This window comes from Lactuca saligna, chromosome 1 (genome assembly GCF_052625555.1).
Source record: "Lactuca saligna cultivar CGN05327 chromosome 1, ASM5262555v1, whole genome shotgun sequence".
Classification (NCBI taxonomy): Eukaryota; Viridiplantae; Streptophyta; class Magnoliopsida; order Asterales; family Asteraceae; genus Lactuca; species Lactuca saligna.
The window spans coordinates 115,329,893-115,356,285 of record NC_136417.1 but is presented as its reverse complement, the minus strand read 5'-3'; the positions used below and the strand labels follow the sequence as shown (position 1 = coordinate 115,356,285).

Sequence of the window (26,393 nt, the reverse complement as noted above, 5' to 3'; positions counted from 1 at the left end):
TTTATTCAGCATCCTTTGTGCCAATATTTAAAGGTAGAATAATATTTTTTGTATAACGGTTTGAGATGAGTTAAACGTTACTTGATCTATCTCGTTGATGTGCTTCCGGTTAAACATGCATGTACAACGCTGCAGGCGGTGGCTTATGAGATCTTCAAGCGGTTTGGAATCATGCATGACATTGTGTTTTGGAGTCATGCATGTCATAGTGTTTAAAGCTAGCTCACATCTATTGCTTGTCTGTTAATCAATAATTCAAGAAAAATTCAATAATACCAAACATTAACAAATCATGTATATTTTGTTCAATAAATTGGCCAGAGAGAACATGTCCACGTGAGTGACGGAAAACTATTTATAAAAAATTAATAATAAATAATAAAAATGAAGATCAGACGGCAGTATGACCATTAACCAAACAACTTGCATGATAGTTTAATAATTGAAGTGTAACTTTTCGAAGTATATATAAAATACATTACTGAAAAACGTGTATATATAATAGTTTAATGTAAATTGGCCCATAATTTTAAATGAGTTTATATATCTTTTAGGCCATGGTCAAATGAGGTAGGTGCCTAAGCAAACTTCGTTCTGCGTCTATTCACAACCAATTTGGTGCTTCTACATTAACATACATCATCAGAAATCTCAAAAGGCAATGTCTTCTTCAGAAGTAAACCTCGAAACTTATCTAATTCCACTGGAGGTGATCAATCTTGCAACCAAAAATTTCAGTCCGGAAAGATATATTGGAGGTGGTGGATTTGGCAAGGTCTACAAAGGAGAACTTTCTGAAAGATGGCAAAACCGCACAGCTGCTTTCAAACGCCTAGCTCAGAATAGCTACCAAGGAGAGCACGAGTTTCGTAATGAGATTAGTATGATATCCAGATTCCACCATGAAAACATTGTCTCTTTTATTGGTTACTGTGATGAAGTCAACGAGATGATTGTAGTCTATGAGTATGCTATCAATGGAAGCCTAGATCATCATCTTCAAGACCCCAATAAGAGACGCGACATAACATGGACACATCGCCTAAAGATTTGCATTGGGGCAGCAAGAGGACTTGATTACCTTCACTCAGGTCTTGGGGAGCACAACAGAGTAATACATAGAGACGTGAAGAGTGCTAATATATTGTTAGATGATAATTTTGTTGCAAAAATTTGTGATTTTGGTTTGTCAAAATTAGGTCCCAAAAATCTGCCAAATACCCACCTCGACACAAAGGTTGCGGGTACCCAGTTTTACTTGGATCCCACTTACCATGAAAGTCACATCCTTCGAAAAGAATCAGATATATACTCATTTGGTGTAGTACTATTTGAAATGCTTAGTGGGATGCTGGTTTATAGTGAAAGGAGCATTGAAGACAATGGGCCAAAGTTTCTAATGAATTTGGTTAGGCGATACGATGATAACCAAATACACAAGTTAATTGATCCCCAAATGAGAGATCAGATTAGTAGTCGTTCTTTGGATATGTTTAAAGAAATTGCATATCAGTGCATTAGTTTCAATTTAAAGGAACGCCCTGGGATGCACACAGTCATTGCCAGAATTGAAGAAGCTTTGGCCATTCAAGTAAGTATTTTCATTTAATTATGTGATGAATGTTCTTTAATTAGTTATATGCAAATTATTAATCATTTTATGTCGAGATAACATCAGAATAAATTTTGTCCATTGCGTTTTTCTACAACATTCCTTTTTCGGAAGGTCGAGTAGCAAATCTTGATTTCCATTTTTAGAGTACAAAACTAACGCGGTGAATTTCTTAGATGCCCAATTGCTTTCTTTTATTTCTGATGTAATGTAAGTACAGGTAGTAGGTGTAAGTATGCATATTCAAAAATTTCATGCATATGCATAGATCACATTCGTATTTGTAATATCCTTTAATAATTTTCAGAATTCGTCTTCAAAAAAATATTAATGCATATTCTTATATGCATGACCACAATTTTAATAATCATTCATGTCTTTCCCGTATGTATGTATATATACATGTATTTGTTAATTAATATGTACGTTGCATGCATATACACAAATGTTTATGTACAAGTGTTTGTGTATATGTACACAGTATACATCATAAATAGGCGACTATCTTATAAACTATGAAACCTTGTCTTACAATGCATTCCATATTTAGAAACAATATATAGTTGCCTCCTCATATATACCATATCATGAATATTATTAATGACAAATATTATTGTCGTTTTTGTAGGATACGCATGAGGATTTGGAGTTGGATTCTACTACTAGCACCGAAAGCAATACGAAAATGGAATCAACAACAATTGAGGGGGAGGCTATTGCGATGGGATTACAGGTTTGTTTCTACGTTGATGTCAGTTTTAAAAATGTGGGAAAATGAATTATGTTTAATATCTGTGATTTATGGTCTTTAGTAATTTCAAGGTTTATTTGTCTTTAGACCATAAAGAAGGATGATTTGGAGGAGATAAGCCAATTAGAATCCCGTAGTACATATAGAGTTGTTTATCATGGAATGTGGAAGGGTACGGATGTTGCAATTAAGAGAATTAAAGGAAGTTGCTTTGCTAGGAAGTCATCAGAAACGGAACGTATGGTATGGATGTTCTTTTTCCTCTTTCGTTTCTTTCCTTTTGATATTGTATGGTCAAATTGTTCTTTTTACCATGTTTGGTATGGTCAAATTGCTAAGTGGTCATATTTGACATCTTTTTTATTGCTGCAATTTTGAGTGATAATAATGCGTCCATTTTTACAAAACAAATGCCTAATTCTGACGACAGAATGATTCTTTGTGTAAGTGTGACATCATTATTACTAGGGTTTTGGATATAAAAGCACTTTAGAATTTTGAGAATGGTGATAAAGCTTTTAAATTGAATTATTTGGGTGGTACTTACGAAATTTCAATTGGATAACACTTAGAAGAAATGGAAGAACAAAGAATGAGATTATTAAGAATATTCGCTAGTACATTATGACCAAAATTGGTTAAATACATCTTTTATCTAAAAATTGTCACAAGACAATTTTATGTCTGAATACGACATAAAACTGACACAAGGCATTTTCAAACTGTCTCTAAACTGTCACAGAACCGGTTTTAGACAAGGGTCAACAGAATAGTCAAATATCGATCAAGTTTCTAATTTTTGAATCTCTTATGCATTTTTTACAAAGCCACATTACCCAAAGCTCGACCCCACCAGGGGATGCCCCCCCTCCCCTTGGACCCTGCTTCCAGGGGCTTTGTCCCTAAATGACAGTGTACTTTGAATCTTGAACCAAAGTCAAACAAGTGTGCACTCCTCATCTTCTTTATTGTGTTTAATATTTATCAAGATTATATTTGGTCAACACATTAATCCATTACACTTAAATACATATCTGTAATACAAATCACCAACAAATATCAAGAAATTCATGACACAATGTTAGAAAATGCTCTCACTGCCCCAATATATCAAATATGCGTCTGATCTTTAGTTTTGTTTTAAATTAAATATATGATTCAAACATTTATCTTATTTTCATATTAGATTTTCTTTCTTTTCTATAAAATATATTGATATAAAGCCAAAAATAACTCTATTTTTTCTTCTCATGTTTCTCACTTATGTATTTTTCCAAGCAAATGATTGTTCATAACAAAATGCTCTTTTATCACATTTTAGGAAAGACACTTCATGCATATGTAAACAAACCCAATTAAGCATATATTAGTTTAGATGATTTGGGTAATCATAACAAAAAGAGAGGTACCAATATTGTAAACATAGATGTCATTTATTCATTTGTTTTGCAATTTGGTTAAAATTAACTGTTCCATTATTTGATGGTTGCTCCACTTGTCGTCCTCTAACCTTGAGCATACTTCTATTTCGAGTAAATAGATTAAAGATTTCTGGAAGGAGGCCTTGGTTTTAAGTTCTCTGCACCACCCAAATGTTGTTACCTTCTATGGTATAGTTCGTGATGAGCCAGATGACTCTTTGACAACTATAACAGAGTACATGGTTGATGGATCTTTAAAGCAATTTTTAAAGAAAAAAGACAGGTACCTATTTTGTCAAATGCTTTGTGAAAATTTAAATTATATATTTTGAATGATTAAAAAACACTTATGAACAGAACAATAGATCAACGTGAAAGACTTATCATAGCCATGGATACGGCTTCTGGAATGGATTATTTGCATGGAAAAAATGTCATCCATTTCGACCTAAGGTGTGAGAATCTTCTTGTAAATATGAGAGATCCACATAGACCAATTTGCAAGGTATACATGTGGACAATCAACTATAGAGAGAGTACATTCATTTTGTTACATCTAAAAATGAAATTTTTTGCACTTTGCAGTACTTATTTCAGAACTAAAAGGGGTGCATTCATTCTTACATATGTTTCTTTTGTGAGCGTTCTAGATTGGAGATCTTCGCCTATCCAAGATAAAACGACACAATTTAGTGAATGGTGATAATCGTGGAACCGTGCAATGGATGGCACCTGAGCTTCTTAATGATGAGAGTCACTTGGTAACAGAAAAGGTATATTGCAATAATAACCTTTATGATCATTACTTTTCGTTGTACATATTTATCGTAATATCGTTTATCTTTGGCATTTTATTTCCAAAATTTAGGTTGACGTTTATTCGTTTGGGGTTGTCATGTGGGAATTGCTTACCGGAGACGAACCTTACAACAATATGCATCATAAGTCTATTATTGGTATGTTCATTAGTTATTTTATCACAATACATTTTTGAAAAATGATTTTTTTGTCAATGATAAAATGAAATGTTTACATTTTTATGGTGTATTTGGTTCGACAGAAGGAATCATCAAGAACACATTACGACCAGCAATACCAACTTGGTGTGATGCTGAATGGAAGTCATTAATGGAGAGTTGTTGGTCTTCTGATCCGCAAGAGAGACTGCCATTTTCAGAAATTGCTCAAAAACTAAGAACCATGGTTGTAGCAATGAATGTCAAATGATATTCTATTCAATAAATGAACCCTTCTTCACTTCTTTTATGCGTGCCAATGGGTCATGTTATTTTTTGAACGAGGAATATGTATTAATTAAATGGGAAACTAGCAATTGCCTTGACTAAGCCCCAAAGAGCATTGTAGTGAAAAAAAGAAACATAAAATATTAGAAAGGTGAAATGCACAAAGTACACCAATCTAAACTAAGAAGCTTCACCCTTTTTATGATCCAATGAAATCTATTCGCCTTTATTTGCTCTATAATTTTGTGGTGCATTGGGGTGACATTGTTAAAAACTTTGTCATCCGTAGCTTTCTAAATAAATCAACATACGGAAATTAAAATTGCCTTAATCAATTTTTTCTTCACCAAAGATCTGTTGAGGAAACCTAAGATGTGTTTTACCTATTTGTTGTGGTGTGGTTCATTTGACAAGAAGAGGAGATCTCGTCCCATACAGATTAAGCAAACTGCCAGTAGACAGTTAAAGAAACAATTAAGTGTTCAATTGTTTTCATTTTGTTGGAATGTGTGGAAAACCCTCAATTAGGGTTGCTTGTATAGATTGCATTAAATACATATACAAGTTATAGTAGGATCCCTATATTGTATAAATATAATATAAACAATCAAGAATATATAAAGTATCTAACACACACACTTCCGTAGATTGAGTAGGGGTTCTCGAATGTGTAAACTATATATGAAATCAAGGAACATTTGTGTATAGGTAGACCCTTCGTGAAGATATATGCATACCGATACACAGATAGAACATGCAAAACATGCACATGACCAAATGCATCACTCTCCCTAAAAATTTAAGTTTATTTCCACATTCTTGGTCCTCTACTGATGAACCGGGTTAGATGCTTGATACATGGCACTGACGTTATCATAAAAGACAACATAGGCACTTGATAGCAGGAAAGATAACTCTAGAAGGAGATTTTGAAATCAAACAACTTCAACAATTATATTAGCCACCCTCAGTAGTCAACTTCGACACTAGATCAAGACACGACATGTTGTCGTTTTGAGGACCTGGAGACGAGATTATCGCCAAGACAAACATAAAATCAAGAAGTAGACCGACAACTAGTAGGACTACATGCCTAATCAACATATGAATATGAGTTCAAGCGATCAACGGCTAACAGATGAAAGTCAATACCATGCAAAAGGTACCTTTGAGAAGATGAAGAATACGTTTGAGAGCCAAGAAATGCGGTTTATATGGGTTATTCATAAAAAGGAAGGCTTGTTGATGGAATAAAATATATCTTGACAAGTAAAAGTAAGATATTGGAGGGCTCCTTCAACGATTCGCTAGAGTCAGATTATATTCAGGCTCACCATAAGCTCACCATAAGTAGGCATCTTCATTTTAGTTTAAACCCTAGTGTGGCAAGGATTGCATGTAACCATATTAGCACGTGCAAAATCTCAAACGCAAAAGTAGTTTGAGAGAGTAAAATATTGGAGGCAATGTAAGAGGCGGCAACACCCGTAAAAAGAAAGATAGAGACCCTAGATAAAATATGGGACAATCAACAAAAAATGAGACACAATTGTAGATATGAGAGATAAGGAAGATGTATTAAGGATAATATCATCGACATATAGAAATCATGTACATAGTATTCGACCCACAATGAAAAGTGAAGTGAGAGCTATCAAATTTAATGTTAAGAAATCTAAGAGATGACATATAGACATCAACACATTGATACCATGCACGAGGTACTTCTTGAGACCATAAACACCCAAATTCTAATTGAGCTTTTCCATCCTATGTTTGGTGGTTTAAGTCCAAGTAAATGTAGAAGTAAGGAGTGAAGTGAGACTCACAAAAGATAATTAATCACAAAGATCCTTCTGAGGCACGATGAACCTAGTAAGGGTGTGGGGCATCCCCACGGTTTGGATTAGACTTCGGTGTTGATCTTACAACCTTGGAGAACCAAGTTCATTTATGCTATCCATAGTGCCATTGGCGCAACCCAAATATTTAGGTTGGCAACACTATAAATACATCTCTTTTATAATAACCTGAATGCAATAAGTGATAGTGAGACGAAATTGTTAGTATAGCAAATACATAGATTGTATATACTATATATAACATTGATTATCAATATGGAATCTTTTTTATTTATTTGTGTGTTTAGCTTTCTTAATCTAATAAACTAAATCACCTTAAATTTCCTTATGTTCTTGTTATACTTGTTATTATCATCTCCATTATTTTGCTTCAGTTTTTCTACAACGTCCCAAAAATCAAGACCAAAAATTTTAATTTGTAGACTAATAAAACCATTTTTTAAACATCTTCACATAACCATAATAGCATCAAAGTGTAATCAAAACATCCATATACATCAGAGTCAAACAAAATGCAGAAACAAAATGCAGAACAATGTGGTGTCTGCGATGTGATCACCCCGAGCTCTTCCCTTTGGATCTAGAAGTACCCGAAACATAAACTAAAAATAGTAAGCACCAAGCTTAGCAAGTTCCCTAAAATATCACATACCATACATATCAACACATAATGGTCCCCGCTCGGCATCGATCCCTTCTCGGAACAAATATGTCAATAAATAATGAACCCCACCCGGTATACATACAAAAACATAAACACATGCAAGAATCAAAAAGATAAATAGCATACAAGATAGTCATCAGGTCCCTCCTGGTATACATATCAAAAATCGTACATCCAGAGTCATGCAGACAACTAGCATCCTAATCATAATAAACCATGAGGCGGCATTGGTGCCTACGACCCGATAAACATAGTGAGGAAACTCACATTAAGCTGTTGAATATCTCAAATAAAAGCTTGGACTGTTGATCAAGAAAAAGCCCACGCTAACCAATCAAATAAAACCGAATCAACAAGTTGGGCCATAAACCAAAGCTATGAATCTTATTCGTTAGTCCAACACCCATGGTAAAAGAGCATTTTACCCTTTCCTTACTTGGCCCAATAACCAGGCCCAACCCAAAAACTCCAAAGCCTAATACAGCCTAAAATCCAAAATGGTACCCAAAGCCCATTATGGGCCAATCCAAGAAGGCCCAATGTCCAACAACAGCCCAAAGTACAAAAATGATCCATAAAAGTTAAGGGTCCAAGCCCAATCAAAACATAACCCAAAATAAACCAAGACCACACTCCTTGGACCAACTTACTAGTGTACACTCGGCGTACCAGGCTCGTATGCCATGCATACGCGATCGATCCGGAAACGGGGCTCGCACCCAGTACACTCAGCATACCTAGGAGTATGCCCCACGTACTGGTCTGATTTCAAACTATTTGCCAAATGACTTAACCACTTAAGAACTTATCAGACAACTGACAAAATAAAACCATATTATGCCCCTAACCCATAAAGTCGAAGACCTTAAGCCTTTTCATGGCTAAAAGCACCCCAAGGTCCAATTCTAGCATCTTAACACCATTAAGAGGAACATCAACCTTGCATGGTCGAACAAAACCTATCAAGTTATCATTTTTTGTACAAGGGGACTCTGAAAAGCCTAGATATACCATCTCAAGTTGTCGGGGTAGTCGATACTCCCGAACAAGGCTTGATGGACCCAAAAATGCATAAACATGGTCCTATACTAGATCTAGCATAAGAAGTCATCAAGTTGAGACCTTTATACCTCAAATGGATTGCAAAGTTGATGATGGTTCTGGATCAACAAGCTCAAGCCATACTAAAATAACCTCCAAGTGTTCTTCCTTCAAATCACCAAAAACAAAACAAAAACTCACTTCCAAACTCAAAACTCACAAATGGCAATTAGGGTTTCATTCTTAGGTTTTAAAGGAGTGGATGCTGACCAAAAGATACCCCCAAGGAAACATAAGTTGTTTAAATACATCACAAAACCTAAAAAATAGGGCTCCCCCCCCCCCCCGCTTAGCGTACACCTTGTGTACTCCCATGGATGCACAACGTACGTGGGCGCCTACGCGACCATCTATCGAGCCAGTACGCGCAGCGTACTCGGATAGATACTAAAATGAAAATGTCACACCCCCAAACCGTGGAAAAAAATGGCGGAAACTTCCGGGGAGGGGTGACGTCATTCGTAGTATCATAACAATTGCATCATAGTAATCTAAGTAAATACAACCACTACATTGCATCTAAATATTTACATCTATTTGAAAAACATAGTTGTATACATCAAAATGAAACAAAAGAAAAAGACAAGACTCCAAAATACTTCGTATTCTCCAAAAACTAGCAAGGGTACCTGTCTATCGTTGTCCTGAGAATACAAGCGGTTTTGAAAACGTATCAACATACAGCTGGTGAGTTCATAAGCATATTTTTATAATGAAAACTAGTCACTGAATTTGCATAATTAATTCATTTTCATTATATGTAAAACATCATTTGTATCGAAAACCTGGTTACCACCAGTATGAAAAATGTATTTCGTTTGAAAACTCTGGCTACCACCAGTAGGTAAAGTACGTTCTATTTGGCTGGTAAGATTCCTTATTTTCCCTGGATATAGGCGATAGTTGCTTTAATGGTTTCTAAATCGTAAGGCATAAGTAGCATACTTATGTTATTAAATCAAATAGTTATGAAAGGTATATTATTCTGTAAAAGAGTCGTAGATTTGGGGGGTTTTATGACCATACTTAAACTTGACACGATGTGAAATGGATGCCGAAATCCTTTATGACATTTTTCACCCATAGACCTTTTGGTCCGACTATAGCTAGCAGCCAGGTGCGGGGTAGTCAGTCCTGTATAGATCTATATACAAAGGCCACACTTTCCCTCCAGGAAATTTTGTTTCATAAGGATAGTCCTCCACTTAGGTTATGTTGTAAGCACCCAAGGACGTGTCTCCCAATTAAGTTGACAATATTACGAGTAATAATATATTTAAGTTGACTGATCGTTCGAATGAAAATCTGGTGTATATTTTGTAAGGTAAAATAATTATACTAAAATAATTATTTCCAGTTGTACTCTTGTAGAATTGTACGGCATAAACTAAATTTGTGATAGTTTACGTATTCATTCGTATACATAGCTTCTATCTGTAAAATTGATAATGAAATCCACAAACTATAACTATTTTAGTTTGATTGGAAGATTAAGTTCATGAATTATTCAGAAATTATGCAATTTAGTTTAGAAAAACGTCCCTTATGATCTGCATAATACAAAAGGGATCAAGTATCTAAATGCTTTGTGAAAACCGTTGATTTTACAAATTGCATAAGTTTGACTTGTTGAAAAACCTTTGTATTTGGCTTGTACCCCCCCCCCCCCCCTAAAAACGTTTAAAAATCATAAATGTGTAGGGTATGAACTCACTGTTGATGTATGAAAACGTCGACTGGAAATGAAGATCCTCGAGTTGTTGTACGTTGCACTTAACGAAATCATAATATCAAATAAATACATATATGTATCTAAATTAGCAATTTCATTAGATAAAGTGTTAGAAAAACACTTGTGTTCGGTTGAGGAATGTTACCGGGACTTGATTGTATCGAGGAGAATGGTTTTTAGCACTTAGAAAGGGTTTACAGCCGTGAAGAGGGGTTTACGGTCGACAGGCAGTTTACGGCCGTAAACAGGGTTTACGGTCGTAAACTGAGTTCACGGCCTTTGAAGATCTAGTGAGTTTACGGCCTTTGAAGATTTGAGGGGTTTACGGCCTTTGAAGATTTGAAGGGTTTACGACCGTAAACTCAAGAACAAAGGTGCTCGATTTTGACGAATACGTGCTTTGGATGCTTCCAAACGGCCCCAAATGACGATTTTTGGTGTTTTTCGGAAGAAAGGAGGGGATTTGGGTGTTTATGGTCAAGAAAGTTAGAGAGAGAAAGAGGGTGTTTTCGGCCAAGAAGGTTCAAATGAGGGTGGGGGTCCTGTATTTATAGGCTGGGGGTATGGTCGGTGGTGGGGTCTACCTGGCACCGACCGTAAACGGGTTTACGGTCGTACACAAGTTTACGCCCGTAAACTCATCCTGGCCGTGAACTCGGTGTTTTCGAGTGAAGTTTCGAGTTTTTCGCGTGATTTTCGGTTTATTCCGACTTGTATAAAGTACATATTATTGATTTACAAACGTCAAGTCTTTCTCAAACCAAGAAATTTGACGGAATTTAATAAAACCCAAATTTTATTAATGGAAATCGGGTAAAGATAACGGAAAAAGTTTCGGGTTGTCACATCATCCCCCCGTTAGAGGGAATTTCGTCTTGAAATTCGAACATAGAACACAAATCATGGGTTTGGAAAGAGATGCAGATACTTCTGTTTCATCTAATCTTCGCGCTCCCAAGTGAATTCAGGTCCTTGCTTGGCATTCCAGTGAACCTTCACTATCGGGATGCGACTTTGTTTCGTTCGCTTGATCTCTCTGTCCATGCTTTCGACCGGTTCTTCCACGATGTTGAGATTATCATTGATTTCAATCTTATCCAGAGGGATTATAAGGGTCTCTTCAGATAAACACTTTTTAAGGTTCGAGACGTGGAAGATGGGATGAATGTTGCTAAGCTCTTGTGGTAGGCGAAGTTTGTATGTTGTGGGACCGATCCTAGCAAGGATCTCGAATGGTCCTATCTATCTCGAGTTCAGCTTTCCACGCTTTCCAAAGCTTACCAAGCCTTTCCAGGGTGAGACCTTCAGCAGAAGACGGTCTCCAACCTGGAACTCCAAAGGTTTTCGTTGTTTATCGGCGTAGCTATTTTGTCTGTCTTGTGAGGCTTTCAGTCATTCTCGTATTCGTACGATCCTTTCAGTGGTTTCACGGATAATCTCTAGACCAGTGAGAGTGTTGTCAGGGACATGCCCTTTGGCTAGCTGTGTGACACCCACCTCAACCCAACACACAGGGGATCTACACTTGTGGTCATAGAGAGCTTCAAACAGTGCGACCTTCATGCTGGTATGATAACTGTTTTTGTAGGAAAACTCAACCAAAGGTATATAGGTGTCCCATGACTTATCAAAGTCTATGACAGATGCTCTCAGCATGTCTTCCAAGGTCTGAATGGTTCTCTCACTCTGCCCATCTGTCTGAGGATGGCAAGCTGTACTCATGTCCGGCTTAGTTCCAAGAGCTTTCTGCAGGGACTACCAAAATCTCGAGGTGAACCTGCTATCTCGATCAGAGATAATGGACACAGGCACACCATGCAGTCGAACTATTATGTGAATGTAGATCCGTGTGAGTTGTTCCATCTTGAACCGTTTCATTGATTGGTAGGAAGTGAGCGGATTTTCTCAATCGGTCGACTATTACCCAGATGGTATCGTACCCACTCGGAGATTTGGGTAATTTTGTGATGAAATCCATAGTAATCCTCTCCCACTTCCATTCAGGTATCTCTGACTACTGAAGTAAACCTTAGGGCTTTTGATATTCGACATTCACCTTGGTGCAACTCATACACTTGCTCACGAAGGTAGCGATCTCCGCTTTCATGTTTGGCCACCAATATAGTTTCTTGAGATTAAGGTACATCTTCCGATCCTGGATGAATGGAGTATCTGGTTTTGTGAGCTTCATTCATGACAACCTCCCTGAAACCACCATACTTCGGTTCCAGATTCGGTTCATGAAATAGTAAACTCCGTCTCCCTTGACCTCTAAGTTCTTTTCCATTACCCTCAAGGCTTCATCCGGCATGTTTTCTAGTTTTAAGGCTTCTAGTTGAGCCTCTCTGATTTGTGCGGATAAGTGGGAATGGATGGTCATTGTTAGTGCCTTCACTCTACGACCTGAGCATTCCTTCTGGCTAAGGGAATCTGCCACCACATTGGCCTTACCGGGATGGTAGCGTATTTCGCACTTGTAATCGCTGAGTAGCTCTACCCATCACCGTTGTCTCATGTTCAACTCCTTCTGATCGAAGATGTGCTACAAGATTTATGGTCAGTGAAGATAGTGCACTTGGTTCCATAGAGATAAAGTCTCCATATCTTCAAAGCGAAGACCAATGCTCCCAATTCTAGATCGTGAGTTGTATAGTTGACTTCGTGTGCTTTCAACTGTCTCGAGGCATAAGCAATAACTCTTCCTCGCTGCATGAGCACACAACCTAGGCCCTGATTGGATGCATCACAGTAGACAAGGAAGTCCTCTGTCCCTTTGGGCAGAGACAAGATAGGTGCGCTGCACAGGGCCTGCTTCAATGTTTGGAACACAATGTCTTGTCTTTCATTCCAACAAAAAGGTACACCTTTCTGAGTCAGAGTGGTTAAGGGTTTGGAAATTCTGGAGAAATTCTGAATAAACTTGCGATAATAGCCAGCAAGACCCAGGAATTGATGGATTTTTGTAGGCATCTTCGGTTCTGACCAATTCTGAATCGCCTGAATCTTGAAGGGTCCATGTGTATGCCTTCCTCGCTTACCACGTGGCCTAGGAAAGTTACTTTTCGAATCCAGAATTTGCACTTGGAGAATTTTACGTACAACTTCTCCGCCCTTAGAGTTTCCAGTACGAACCTCAAGTGCTGTCTGTGATCTTCCCCGCTCGTGGAATAGACAAGTATATCATCGATGAACACGATTACAAACTTATCTAGGAAAGAACGGCACACCCAATTCATTAGATCCATGAATACCACCGGTGCATTGGTTAGACCGAAGGGCATTACTACGAATTCGTAATGACCATATCGGGTCCGAAATGTTGTCTTGGGAACATCGCTCTCGTGGACTCTTAGTTAATGGTACCCTGATCTTAGGTCTATCTTTGAAAAGTAGCTGGCTCCTTGAAGTTATCGAAGAGGTCGTCGATTCGGGGAAGGGGATAACGATTTTTGATAGTGAGCTTGTTCAGTTCTCGATAATCAATGCACATCCGAAAGGATCCATCCTTCTTTTTCACGAACAAGATCGGGGCTCCCCAGGGTGAGGAACTCGTTCTTATGAATACTTTGCCGAGCAGTTCATTGAGCTGGTTGGATAACTCCTGCATTTCAGCCGGCACTAGACGATATGGGGATTTAGCTACGGGGGTAGCTCCGGGGATTAAGTCGATGCAAAATTCGACTTGGCGCTTGGGAAGGATTCTCGGGAGCTCTTCGGGAAAGACATCAGGAAAACTGTAGACTTCGGGGATACTCTCGAGGTCTTTAACTTCCTGTTTCTCATTAATCACATGGGCTAGGAATGCATGGCACTCCTTTCACAAAAAATTTTGGGCTTTGATGCATGAAATGATACAAAGGTTTGAGCTGAGCTTATCACCATAGATCATGAGGGTTTCACCAGAGGAAAGATTGGGACCAATAGCTTTTTTGTAGCAAAGGATATCAGCACGATTGGGGATCAACCAATCCATGTCGATGATAACATCGAAACTCTTTATGGAAACAGGCATAAGGTCGATGGGAAAGGAATGGTCGTTTAAGCTAAGAGTACAGTCGATGAATATCTCGTTAGTGCCCTCTTTCTTTCCGTTATCCATCTCGACAATAAATGTTTCGGTTAAAGGTTGGGGTTTATGTTTAAGAAGATGCTTGAATTCATGACTAACAAAACTTCTCTCCGCACCAGAATCAAAAAGAATGCATGCATAAGAGTTGTCAAGGAGGAACGTACCCATAACAACTGTGGGGTCTGCAACTGCTTCCTCCTGACCCATTGCTAATACTCTCCTAGTGTTGTCAGCGTTTTTTGCCTTAGGGAAATTTCTCTTGTAGTGTCTGACTTTTCCACAACCATAGCAGGCTTGACCGATACCCGCCCCAGACCCCTAATTGGTTGGCTGGACTTGTGTCTTGCAGCCTCGAGCTGTGTGACCCTTCTTGCCACAGTTGTTGCAGAGCATTTCGCGGCATGGGTCGGGAGTATGATGGTAATTGCACTTGTCACACCGAGGAAGGGTACCAACATATCCATTGGTAGGTGTTTGAGTGGCAGGAGCAGCGGCAGGAGTAGTAGCAGCGTGAACTGCCACCGTTTGTTGTTTCTTCGAGGGCTCATGCGAAGGCTGGCCCTTTCGCTGCTTCCACAACTTTCTTTTCCCACCACTCACCTTTGTTGGTTCGGGATCGGCTAATGCTTCATCGAGATTAACTCTGTGCTAGGCACTTGGCGCTGTCAAAAGTGGTTGGCCTAGCGGCCAAGACATTTCCTTGCGTTGGGGGCGTCCATCCCCAAAAGTACCTTTCTATTTTCTTGCTTTTTGGGGTGACCATTCCTGGACAGAGAAGTGACAGATCACATAATCTAACTGTGTAGGAAGCAATGTCGTAAACCTTCATCTTCAAGTGCCATAGCTCATGCTCCAGTTTCTACATCTTGCCCCTTGGGCAGTATTCAACAAGCATGAGCTCTTTCATGCTCTCCCAACCCAGAGCATTTGCTACTGGCAGAGTTAGGGATTTGACACGACCGTTCCACCAGGTCAGTGCCCTGTTGGTGAAAGTGCAAGCGATGAATTTCACTTTGTTGGTTTCAGAACGTGAACGGATTTCGAAGATGGATTCGATCTTCTCGAACCATCAAGTTAGGGCAATAACACCTCCATTGTCATCGAAAGATGTGGGTTTTGCTTTCATGAACTCTTTATAGGAACACTCCTTCTGGTGTCCCTGACTACCTTCATGATTTTGGGGATGAGTACTACCTCCTGGCCCGCCAGATCTGCCAGGATTAATCTGTGACATCGCGGCAGCCACAGCGGCAGTAATAGTTGCCTAGAACATAGCGTGATTAAACTGAGCAGGTGGCGGTGTCGGATATGTTGGGGATTGTTGTTCTTTTTGCTGGGTCTTTTCTTTGGAGGCATCTTGTTCTAAAAATAATCAGGAAGAATAGGATGATAAGTCCCCCAGGATTTGAATAAAGATATATCCCAGCCTGATAGATAAAGTGTTCTACCAAGCGATAATCAAGGAGAAGTTACTAATGGAAGTAAAATATTGGTAAGAGGAATGAGTAGCAATACTGGAAATGAGTTTCGGCAATGTATTTGACTCTAGTTAGAATACTCCTATAGTATTTTAAGTTGTATGTTTTATTATGTCGATATCTCGTGGTATGAATACTTGGTAAGTTTTAGGCCTGCTGCAACATTACAGCCACTCCCAAGCACATGTTGGTCATGTATCGAATAAATATAGTTGATCAGGCTATATTGACCCTAGACATGATTACATGACTGCCCATGTTTAACGACAGTGTCCAACATCCAAATACTTCTGTTTTGTTCTACTCATGATATTGTTCCTGGTACATATGTATACTTGTATACATCTTGTAAAATACTTTATATTTTAGAGTATATTTTTAGTGCAGAGCGCTTCGGCCCCTTAGTGTTTATAATTGTATACCATGTAAGGTCCAGTATACTAAGTTAAGTATAAACAATAGCTATGATACCAATCTGTCACACCCCCGGACCATGGAAACAAACGGCGGAAACGTTTGGGGGTGGGTGACGTCATTCGTAGTATCATAACAACTGCATCATAATAATCAAAGTAAACACAACCATTACATTGCATCTGAATATTTACATTTGTTTGAAAAACATAGTTGTATACATCGAAATGAAACAAAAGTAAAAGACGAGACTCCAAAATGCTTCGTCTTCTCCAAAAGCTGGCCAACGTACCTGTCTATTGTTGTCCTGAGAATACAAGCGGTTTTGAAAACGTATCAGCATAAAGCTGGTGAGTTCATAAGCATATTTTTATAATGAAAACTAATCACTGAGTTTGCATAACTAATTCATTTTCATTATATGTAAAACATCACTTGTATCGAAAACCTGGTTACCACCAGTATGAAATATGTATTTCGTTTGAAAACCCTGGGTACCACCAGTAGGTAAAGTACGTTCTGTTTGGCTGGGAAAATCCCTTATTTTCCCTGGATACAGGCGATAGCTACTTTAGTGGTCTCGAAATCGTAAGGCATAAGTAGCATACTTATGTTATTAAAGAAATTAGTTGTGAAAGGTATATTATTCCGTAAAAGAGTCGTAGATTTAGCGGGTTTTATGACCATACTTAAACTTGACACAATGTGAAATGGATGCCGAAATCCTTTATGACATTTGTCACCCATAGACCTTCCGGTCCGACTATAGCTAGCAGCCAGGTGCGGGGTAGTCAGTCCTGTATAGATCTATACACAAAGGCCACGCTTTCCCTCCAGGAAATTCTGGTTCATAAGGATAGTCCTCCACTTAGGTTATGTTGTAAGCGCCCAAGGACGTGTCTCCCAATTAAGTTGACAACATTACGAGTAATAATATATTTAAGTTTAGTGATCGTTCGAATGAAAATCTGGTGTATATTTTGTAAGGTAAAATAATTATAATAAAATAATTATTTACTATTGTACTCTTGTAGAATTTTACGATATAAACTAAATATGTCATAGTTTACGTATTCATTCATATACATAGCTGCTATCTGTAAAATTGATAATGAAATCCACAAACTATAACTATTTTAGTTTGATTGGAAGATTAAGTTCATGAATTATTCAGAAATTATGCAATTTAGTTTAGAAAAACGTCCCTTATGATCTGCATAATACAAAAGGGATCAAGTATCTAAATGCTTTGTGAAAACCGATGATCGTACAAATTGCATAAGTTTGACTTGTTGAAAAACCTTTGTATTTGGCTTGTATCCCCCCCCCACACACACACACTAAAAATGTTTAAAAATCATAAAAGTGTAGGGGTATGAACTCACTGTTGATGTATGAAAACGTCGACTGGATATGAAGATCCTCGAGTTGTTGTACATCTCACTTGACGAAATCCTAATATCAAATAAATACATATATGTATCTAAATTAGTGATTTCATTAGAAAAAGTGTTCGAAAAACACTTGTGTTCGGTTGAGGAATGTTACCAGGACTTGATTGAATCGAGGAGAATGGTTTTTATCACTTAGAAAGGGTTTATGACCATGAAGAGGGGTTTACGGTTGAGAGATAGTTTACGGCCGTAAACAGGGTTTACGGTTGTAAACTGAGTTTACGGCCTTTGAAGATCTGGTGAGTTTACGGCCTTTGAAGATTTGAAGGGTTTACAGCCTTTGAAGATTTGTAGGGTTGACATCCTTCGAAGATTTTAATGGTTTATGGCCGTAAACTCAAGAACAAAGGTGCTCGATTTTGACGAAAACGTGCTTCGGATACTTCCAAACGGCCCCAAATGACAATTTTTGGTGTTTTTCGGAAGAAAGGAGGGGTTTTGGGTGTTTAAGGTCAAGAAAGTTAGAGAGAGAAAGAGGGTATTTTCGGCCAAGAAGGTTCAAATGAGGGTGGGAGTCCTGTATTTATAGGCTGGGGGTATGGTCGATGGTGGGATCCACTTAGCACCGACCGTAAACGACTTTAAGGTCGTACACGAGTTTACGGCCATAAACTCGTCCTGGCCGTGAACTCAGAGTTTTCGAGTGATGTTTCGAGTTTTTCACGTGATTTCCGGTTAATTCCAACTTGTATAAAGTACATATTAATGATTTAAAAATGTAAAGTCTTTCTCCAACTAAGAAATTTGACGGAATTTAATAAAACCTAAATTTTATTAACGAAAATCGGGTAAAGATAACGGAAAAACTTTCAGGTTGTCACAGAAAAGAACTCACAATAAGGGTTAAGAAGGAACATAGCACTAAATCTCGAATGTTACAATTCTCTCCCACTTGAATCAGACTTCATCCTCGAAGTCTGCTGCCACAAGTAACTCAGGGTAGTGCTTTCTCATCTCATCCTCCGGCTCCCACATATATTCTGATTCCTTATGGTCCTGCCACTGAACTTTCACAAACTCAAAAACCTTTTTCCTTAAGGTTTTCTTCTTCCTGTCAAGAATCACCACTAGTCTTTTGATATAGTTCAGGTGATCATCCACCTGAATATCCTCGAATGGAACCACTGCAGAATCATCCACCAAACACTTTCGTAACTAAGAGACGTGAAACGTGCTATGGATCTGACTAAGATCCTCGGGAAGATCCAAGCGATAAGCAACAGGGACCACCCAGGACAAAAGCCTGAAAGGACCGATATACCTTGGGCCCAACTTGCCCTTCTTTCTGAATCGGATGACACCTTTCCAAGGTGACACGTTCAGGAGAACCACATCCCCAACCTGGAACTCTAGATCTGATTGGCGCTTGTCAGCATAGCTTTTCTGCCGACTTTGTGCTGTCTGAACCCTACCCTAAAAATGTTGAATCAACTCGGTAGTCTTGAGTACCACCTCAGTACTCCCTATGAACTGCTGACCACAACATCACCCCAACATACCGGGTTCTTGCATTTCCTCCCATAGAGCATCTCAAAAGGAGTTCAATCGATGTTGGCATGGTAACTATTGTTATACGAAAACTCCGCTAAAGGGAGATACGTATCCTAACTGCCACCAAAATCCAATAGACATGCCCAAAACATATCCTTTAAGGTCTGGATAGTCCGCTCACTCTGTTCGTCAGTCTGTGGGTGGAAATTTGTGTTAAAGTGCAGATGAGTACCCAACTCCTGATGGAAGCTCTACCAAAACCTGGAAGTAAACCAGACATCCTTGTCTAGAACCACTGAAACTGGCACCCCATGCCGTTCCACAACCTCCCTGATGTAAATGTCGACCAACTTCTCCGTAGAGATACTCTCCTGAATCGGAATAAAATACGCGCTCTTGGTCAAACGATCCACGATGACCCAAATCGAATCTACGATGTGCGTTGTACGAGTCAACTTCGTGATGAAATCCATGGTGATCTCTTCCCATTGTCACACGGGAATGTCTAACAGTTTCATCTTGTCGTGAGCTCGTTGATGCCCGACCTTGACTTTGTTGTAAGTTAAGAACCTTTGTACATACCAAGCTACATCCTGCTTCATACATGGCCCCCGATAATTAGGACGGATATCACTATACATCTTTGTCGCCCCAGGATGAATGGAGAAACTCGATTTGTGCGCCTCCTCTGTCAAAAACCAACATGCACCACCCCAATAAGGAACCCATACCCTCCGATGGAGATTCATTAACCCCCGACTATCATAATCGAAGGCAGCCACCTAACCGACTATGCACTCACTCCTCCTATGCTCTTCCTTCTTAGCCTCAACATAGACTCTCTAATCTGCTCTAAGAGTGGAGTAATCACTGTCATCCTCAAACAAATATCTCTAATCGAAGTCGCAACCGTCTTGCGACTCAGAGCATCGGCCACCACATTAGCCTTTCCCATATGGTAAAGAATCTCATAATCATAATCATTCACCACATCCAACCACCGATGCTGCCTCATGTCCTTATTTGGATGATCCATCAAATAGCTCAGGCTCTTGTGATCCGTGTAAATCGTATAGTGGACCCCATAGAGGTAATGTTGCCAAATATTGAGGGTGAACACCACCTCTCCCAGCTCCAAATCATGCATAGGGTAATTGACCTCGGGAGGCTTCAGCTGCCTCGAAGTGCAAGCACTAATGCGACCCCTTTGCATCAGAAATGCACCCAAACCCATGATCGACGCATCACAATAAACTGCAAAATCCTCAACACCCTCAGGCACAGTCAGATCCGGTGCCTCACACAATCTTTATCTCAGGGTCTCAAATGCAGCCTGTTGCTCAGGCCCCAAATGAAAAGTGACAGTCTTCTTCGTCAATCGAGTTAGAGGAACTGCTATCTTGGAGAGATCCTGAATGAACCTCCGGTAGTAGCCTTCCAACTCAAGGAAACTCCGAATCTCAGATGGAGACCTTAGAACCTACCATCTCATCACGACCTCGTCTTTGGCCGGATCGACGGGAATAATGTTCTGGTTGAAAAGGTGCCCCATAAACTACACCTCACGCAACCAAAACTCACACTTGGAGAACTCTGCATATAGTCTCTCCCTCCTTAGAGTCTCTAATACCTCCATCAAGTCCTCTTCATGCAGCTCCTCGGTCTTGGAATAAAACAGGATGTCATCAATGAATACAATCACATACTGATCCAGCGTCGGCTTGCATACGCTGTTCATGAGGTCCATGAACGTGGATGGAGCGTTGGTGAGCCCAAAGGGCATCACCACGAACTCATAATGACCATAACGAGTCTGTAAGGCCGTCTTCTACACATCCTCCTCTTTGACACTCATATAATGATAACCCAAACGTAGATCACTCTTGGAAAACCAAGATGCACCATGAAGTTGGTCAAACAAATCATCAATCATCGGAATCCGATGACGGTTCTTCATCTTTAGCTTATTCAGCTCCCGGTAGTCAATACACATTCAATGTGAACCATCCTTCTTCTTTACAAATATGATCGGCGCTCCCCATGGTGAACTGCACGGTCGAATGAATCCCTTGTCTAACAGCTCATGCAGCTGTGTAGATAACTCTTTCATCTCTGCAGGAGCTAACTAATATGGTCCTTTGGCTATCGGAGCCGCACCAGGAACCAAGTCAATCCTAAACTCCAGGTGCCACTCTACAGGCAGTCCAAGCAAGTCCTCCAGGAACACATCTGGGTATTCTCAGACAACCGACACATCATCCACACTTGCTTTACCCTTTTCCTGTGTATCCATAACATAGGCAACATATCCAGAACAACCATGTTGAAGATAGCGTCTGGCCCTAGCTGTTGAACATAGAATCGGCCCACGCTGAGCACTCTCTCCCTGAACCACTAACTCTCCCACGCTTGGGGTCCGAATACGTACCATATGATGCCCACAATCAATAACTACCCTATTGGGGCTCAACCAGTCCATCCCTATAATAACCTTGTTCTCGCCAAAAGGAATGGAACCAAATCAAACGGATATTGCTCGTTGAAAATCTCTAGAACACAACCCTGATGAACCCTCGATATCCGGACAGATCGGTCATCCGTAATCTCAACCTCTAATGGACAATCCAACTCCCCCGGAGCACCAACAAACATGTTCCTGAGCACAAGATATACAAAGTATCGGGTAGCCCTCTAATCAAACAATACCAAGGCAGAGATATTGTTCAAGAGGAACGATCCTAAAACAAAACACACAAATGTAAGTAGGAAAATCAACATAAATAAAGAGATAAGGAGAAGATACATACCCGTCGCCACGTCAGGTGCTGGAGGAGCCTCCTTGACTGTCAGCTAAAAGGCCCTGCTCCTCGCAACATGTGCATCTGCCTTGCCCTCGTTGACAAACTCAGGCAATTGGCCTTCTTAGGGCCCCTCTTATTGTAATGGAAGAAAATAAGGTCAGATGTCTAGGTGCTAGTGGTGGTAGCAGTGCAATCCCTGCTATATTGACATATCCTACAACACTTGAAGCAGTCAGAACCACCCACCCTGCATGTCCCGTCGTGTGTCTTCCCGTAGCGGCTCCAACCCTGGTGGCCTCTCGATCTCAAATCAAAAACTTTGGGCCTCTTTCCCAAACCCTCTGAACCCTGAATCTGATCCGACTTCCTCTTCCTCTCCATCTGCAAGTCAATCTTTCTCTCCATGTACCTCGCTATCATATCATCCAGTGTCCTGCAACTGGATCGGCTCAAAAACTGCCCTCTCGTGGAAGATGACGGTGATCTCGGCCACTATCTCAGTAATCTGGCGAAGGTGCTGTAACTCCCTCACCAACTGATGGACCTCAATCACAGGTGCGAACTCGACCCAAAATCTCATCAAATAATCCACCCAAGTTATGGAATCAATCACCTCCCCTCCCAAGGCATGTCTTACCTCCTCCCACCAGTCTTGAGCTCTGTCTTTCAGAAGACAGGAAGAAAGTTTAACTTTTTCCCCCATCGGGACAAATACTAGTGTGGAATGAAATAGTGGCATTAGCTAACCAACTTCTGATCGTGATCGGGTCCTTCTTCCCGAAGAACATTGGGGCCCCACACACCCGAAACTCACAAAAGTTAAAGTGTGAGCTCCCATCATCGCTACCATCTCATAACGGAATGAGCCCAAGTGCTCCTATAAAACATCCATGATATCCTCCTTGATCATACTAAAGATCACATGAGTTTTCTCGAGTGTGCCGCGGGTAATCTCTGATGAAATGAACTCCTGCATCTGATCATCCAATTGTCCAGCTCCAGAACCCGAGCCTGAACCCTCAGCAGCACCAAAACCACTACCAAGTCTTCCTTGAGTGACCACCATACTCAAAATAGACCATTGAAACCATCATAAAACATATATAAACTTCGAGGAGTCTTATTCTCTACAAGATTCCTGGTATCATTGTAGCCTCCCTTGACTCGAGTACGGATCCTCTTCTTCCAATAGTATGGGCCCATAATACCTTCCACATATATTTGTACTTTCCTCAAGGATTTCATCAAATCCTCTAAGTCACTCCCTTATCCATACATGAAATCCTCAAGAAGACAAGGCTCCCAACACTAAATCTCTTCCTAGATTTTCCTAGGGCAACCACCACACTACTCCCCACCATCAGTTGTAGAAGAAACTCCCCTTAACACCCTCTAAGTAGTTCACAAATATAATTGCATATCATCGACAACAAGGCTTAAAGGACCCAAAAACACATAAAAAATTCCCTATACTAGATCTAGCATAAGAAATCATCAAGTTGAGAGCGTTATACCTCAAATGGCTTGCAAAGTTGATGGTGGTTCTGGATCTAGAAGCTCAAGCCACACCAAAGCAACCTCTAAGTGTTCTTCTTCCTTCAAGTCACCAAAAACGCCACCAAAACTCACTTCCAATATCAAAACTCTCAAATGGAAATTAGAGTTTTGTTCTTAGGGTTTAGAGTAGTGGAGGCTGACCAATAGATACCACCAAGGAAACATAAGTTATTAAAATAGGGCACAAACTCTAAAAATTAGGGTTTTCCCCCGCTTAGCGTACGCCTAACATATTCCCATGTGTGCCCAACGTACGTGGGCGCCTCCGCGACCATCTATTGAGACAGTACACCCAACATACTCGTTGAGTACTCCCAACATACTTGGCTAGGGACTAAAATGAAAAGAATTCACAATAAGGGTTAGGAAGGGACATACTACTAAATCTCGAATGTTACATTGTCGGGGTGTTCTTAACACCCAAAAAAAGTATTTTATTTTTTATTAATGTTAGCTATAGAAAAAAAATAAAATAAATAGAAAATATACAAAAGTCATTTAATTCGTTAAAGAAAAACCATGCAAAACTAAAATAACAGATACAAACATGCCAAGGTTTGATACTTGTCCACTATGATAATTCTTACAAATTATATGAATCATCAAGTGTAATTTTTTTTATTAGGCCATCTGGAGTACCCACCACTAACCACTAATGTGGTGGGTGTCACCTGATTTGTGACAACCCAAAAATCAAGGGTAGAAATTTCATTTTTATTATAGTCAAAACATATATATCTTTAAATCCAAGTATTCAAAAATATTTCTAATTAAAAACATTTATCAGAGTTCATCCCAAAATCACATAATGCGGAAAACACGAGTGTGTACGCTGCGATCAAGTTGAGCCCTTCCTTTCCAAAACAATGATACCTAAAACCATAAACAAAACTGTAAGCATTGAGCTTAGTGAGTTCCCCATAGCATACCCCACACAATCCACATAACCACATAATCTATATTAGCTATAACAGCTACATAAAGCATATCAATAACATAATCCATATCAATCACGATAATCACATGTACCATAGTATCTATATAAGATACACAAACCACATAAGTCATGCATACAACATATAGGGATGTCGTGGGCTCGTCCCTATGGTCTTACTCCAAGATGCCATGGGCTCCACACATGGTGTTACACCTAAGTGACATGGGCTCTCCCATGGTCTTTAATAGGAAATCCATGGACTCTCCACATGGTCTTACATCTGGGTGCCATGGGCTCTCCCATGGTCTTTAGTAGGAAAGCCATGGGCTCTCCACATGGTCTTACATCCAGGTGCCATGGGCTCTACCATGGTCTTCCATACAAGCATACCATATATACAACTAGCATACTTGGTATTTTGATGGCCCAATATCTTATAATCCTTAAGGCCCAATTATGGCCCATTTATGGTCTATTTTTCAAAATTGAGCCCTAGCCTTTCCTATGGGCCTCATTGTAACAGCTGAATCCCAGGTACATTTTGAAGTTCATAGAGCGACTCAACGATTTGATGCTATGACTCGTCGAGTCAAGTCGCGCATGGTCACAGGGGTTTAATGACCTACTCGATGAGTCCGAGAGGCTACTCGCCGAGTAGGCACTGGATTGAGAAACCCTAAATCCCTGGGTTTGGGACCAATTTAAATGCACTTATAGCCTCCTTGTGCGGTTGCACTTCACAGAGAGAAACCCCTTTCGTTGTATAGAGACAGAGAGAGAGAGAGAGCATTTTAAGCATTCTTGTGCATTTTGGAGGAAGGATTGGAAAAGCTTGGTGGATCTAACCGAGGGAAGGCCATGGATCTTGCATTCTTCTGCCATTAGCTGCTATACAGAGGTAAAAAGTTCTCATCTTGGTCACATATTCGTTAGATCTCATTTTTGGGAGCTTTTAGGGTTTTCTCCCAAATCATATTGTGTTCTTGAGTTATTTGAGCATGGTTTGAGGTTAGAACCTTGGATCTGGACTAAAGAAGGCCTTGAAAGTCCAAAGATTTGGGCTTTATTGAGCTAAGGGCAAGCTCATGTGCATTTAACCTTCTTGGAGGTTGTAATGCCATTATTGAGCAAATATACCATGCATGAACGTAAAGATCAAGGCTTTACGTGACATTCGAGCCTAGGGAGTCTAGATCTAGTGTTTAGAGTGCTAGATCTGCCCTAAAACATCTAAATGGGAGTATGGACTGGATAAACTCGCCGATTCCATGAGCAGACTCGACGGCGCGCTTAGGGTTTATTCCGATAAGTTTGAGCATGTTGTGACTCGTCGAGTTAATGGGTCAACTCAACGAGTAGAGTTGGTTTTCTTAAGGCCTCTGAGGGAACGAGGGGACTCGATGAGTCCTCCTCTTGCACTCAAGAGTTGGGTCAACATGGACTGTTGACTCAAATTTGACTTTGGTTGACTTTTAGAGTCTTGACCAAATGTGAGTAACTGAGATCTGGGAGGGGTAAAATGGTCTTTTACCCTTACCAAGAGTTAAAAGGGGTTAATATCAATTTATTAGAATTGTGATCTAATTAGGGATAATCACCACATCTATTAGGTGGAGGCTAGATCGGTGATTCGTGTACGAGGTGTATTAGGTTGCTTGCTTCAAGGTGAGTCTTCTCACTATATATTAGCTAGAGCGGTGTTTATGTGTGACCAAAGGGTCGTATGTGTTTACTTGAGTTATGCATTTTGTTGTATGGTATATATGCTATATTATGTGATATTTAGATAGGACTAGAGGGTCCAA

General features: G+C 39.8%; 1 protein-coding gene across 2 annotated transcripts; it reads left to right on the top strand.

Annotated features, from left to right (window-relative positions):
- The first annotated feature begins 560 nt into the window (after positions 1-560).
- On the top strand, positions 561-5,130 carry LOC145043651 (putative serine/threonine-protein kinase PBL23). 2 transcript variants are annotated; one of them, XM_078992369.1, is made up of 8 exons: positions 561-1,591; positions 2,241-2,345; positions 2,451-2,606; positions 3,904-4,067; positions 4,142-4,289; positions 4,435-4,557; positions 4,653-4,740; positions 4,845-5,130. In XM_078992369.1, the coding sequence occupies exons 1-8, from the start codon at positions 662-664 to the stop codon at positions 5,009-5,011; spliced, it is 1,881 nt and encodes a 626-aa protein (XP_078848495.1). In that variant the 5' UTR covers positions 561-661; the 3' UTR covers positions 5,012-5,130. The 2 variants fall into 2 exon arrangements, with proteins under 2 accessions (XP_078848495.1, XP_078848504.1); XM_078992378.1 differs by lacking the exons at positions 4,653-4,740; positions 4,845-5,130 and having other exon boundaries at positions 4,370-4,475.
- The last annotated feature ends 21,263 nt before the right edge of the window (positions 5,131-26,393 follow it).

What these genes read in the sequence shown, in the direction of transcription:
- LOC145043651 (XM_078992369.1), top strand. Translation starts at nt 662, where the DNA reads ATGTCTTCTTCAGAAGTAAACCTCGAAACTTATCTAATTCCACTGGAG. An exon ending in CACATAGACCAATTTGCAAG is followed by an intron (nt 4,290 to 4,434) that starts GTATACATGTGG and finishes TGAGCGTTCTAG; the next exon opens with ATTGGAGATCTTCGCCTATC. An exon ending in GCATCATAAGTCTATTATTG is followed by an intron (nt 4,741 to 4,844) that starts GTATGTTCATTA and finishes TTGGTTCGACAG; the next exon opens with AAGGAATCATCAAGAACACA.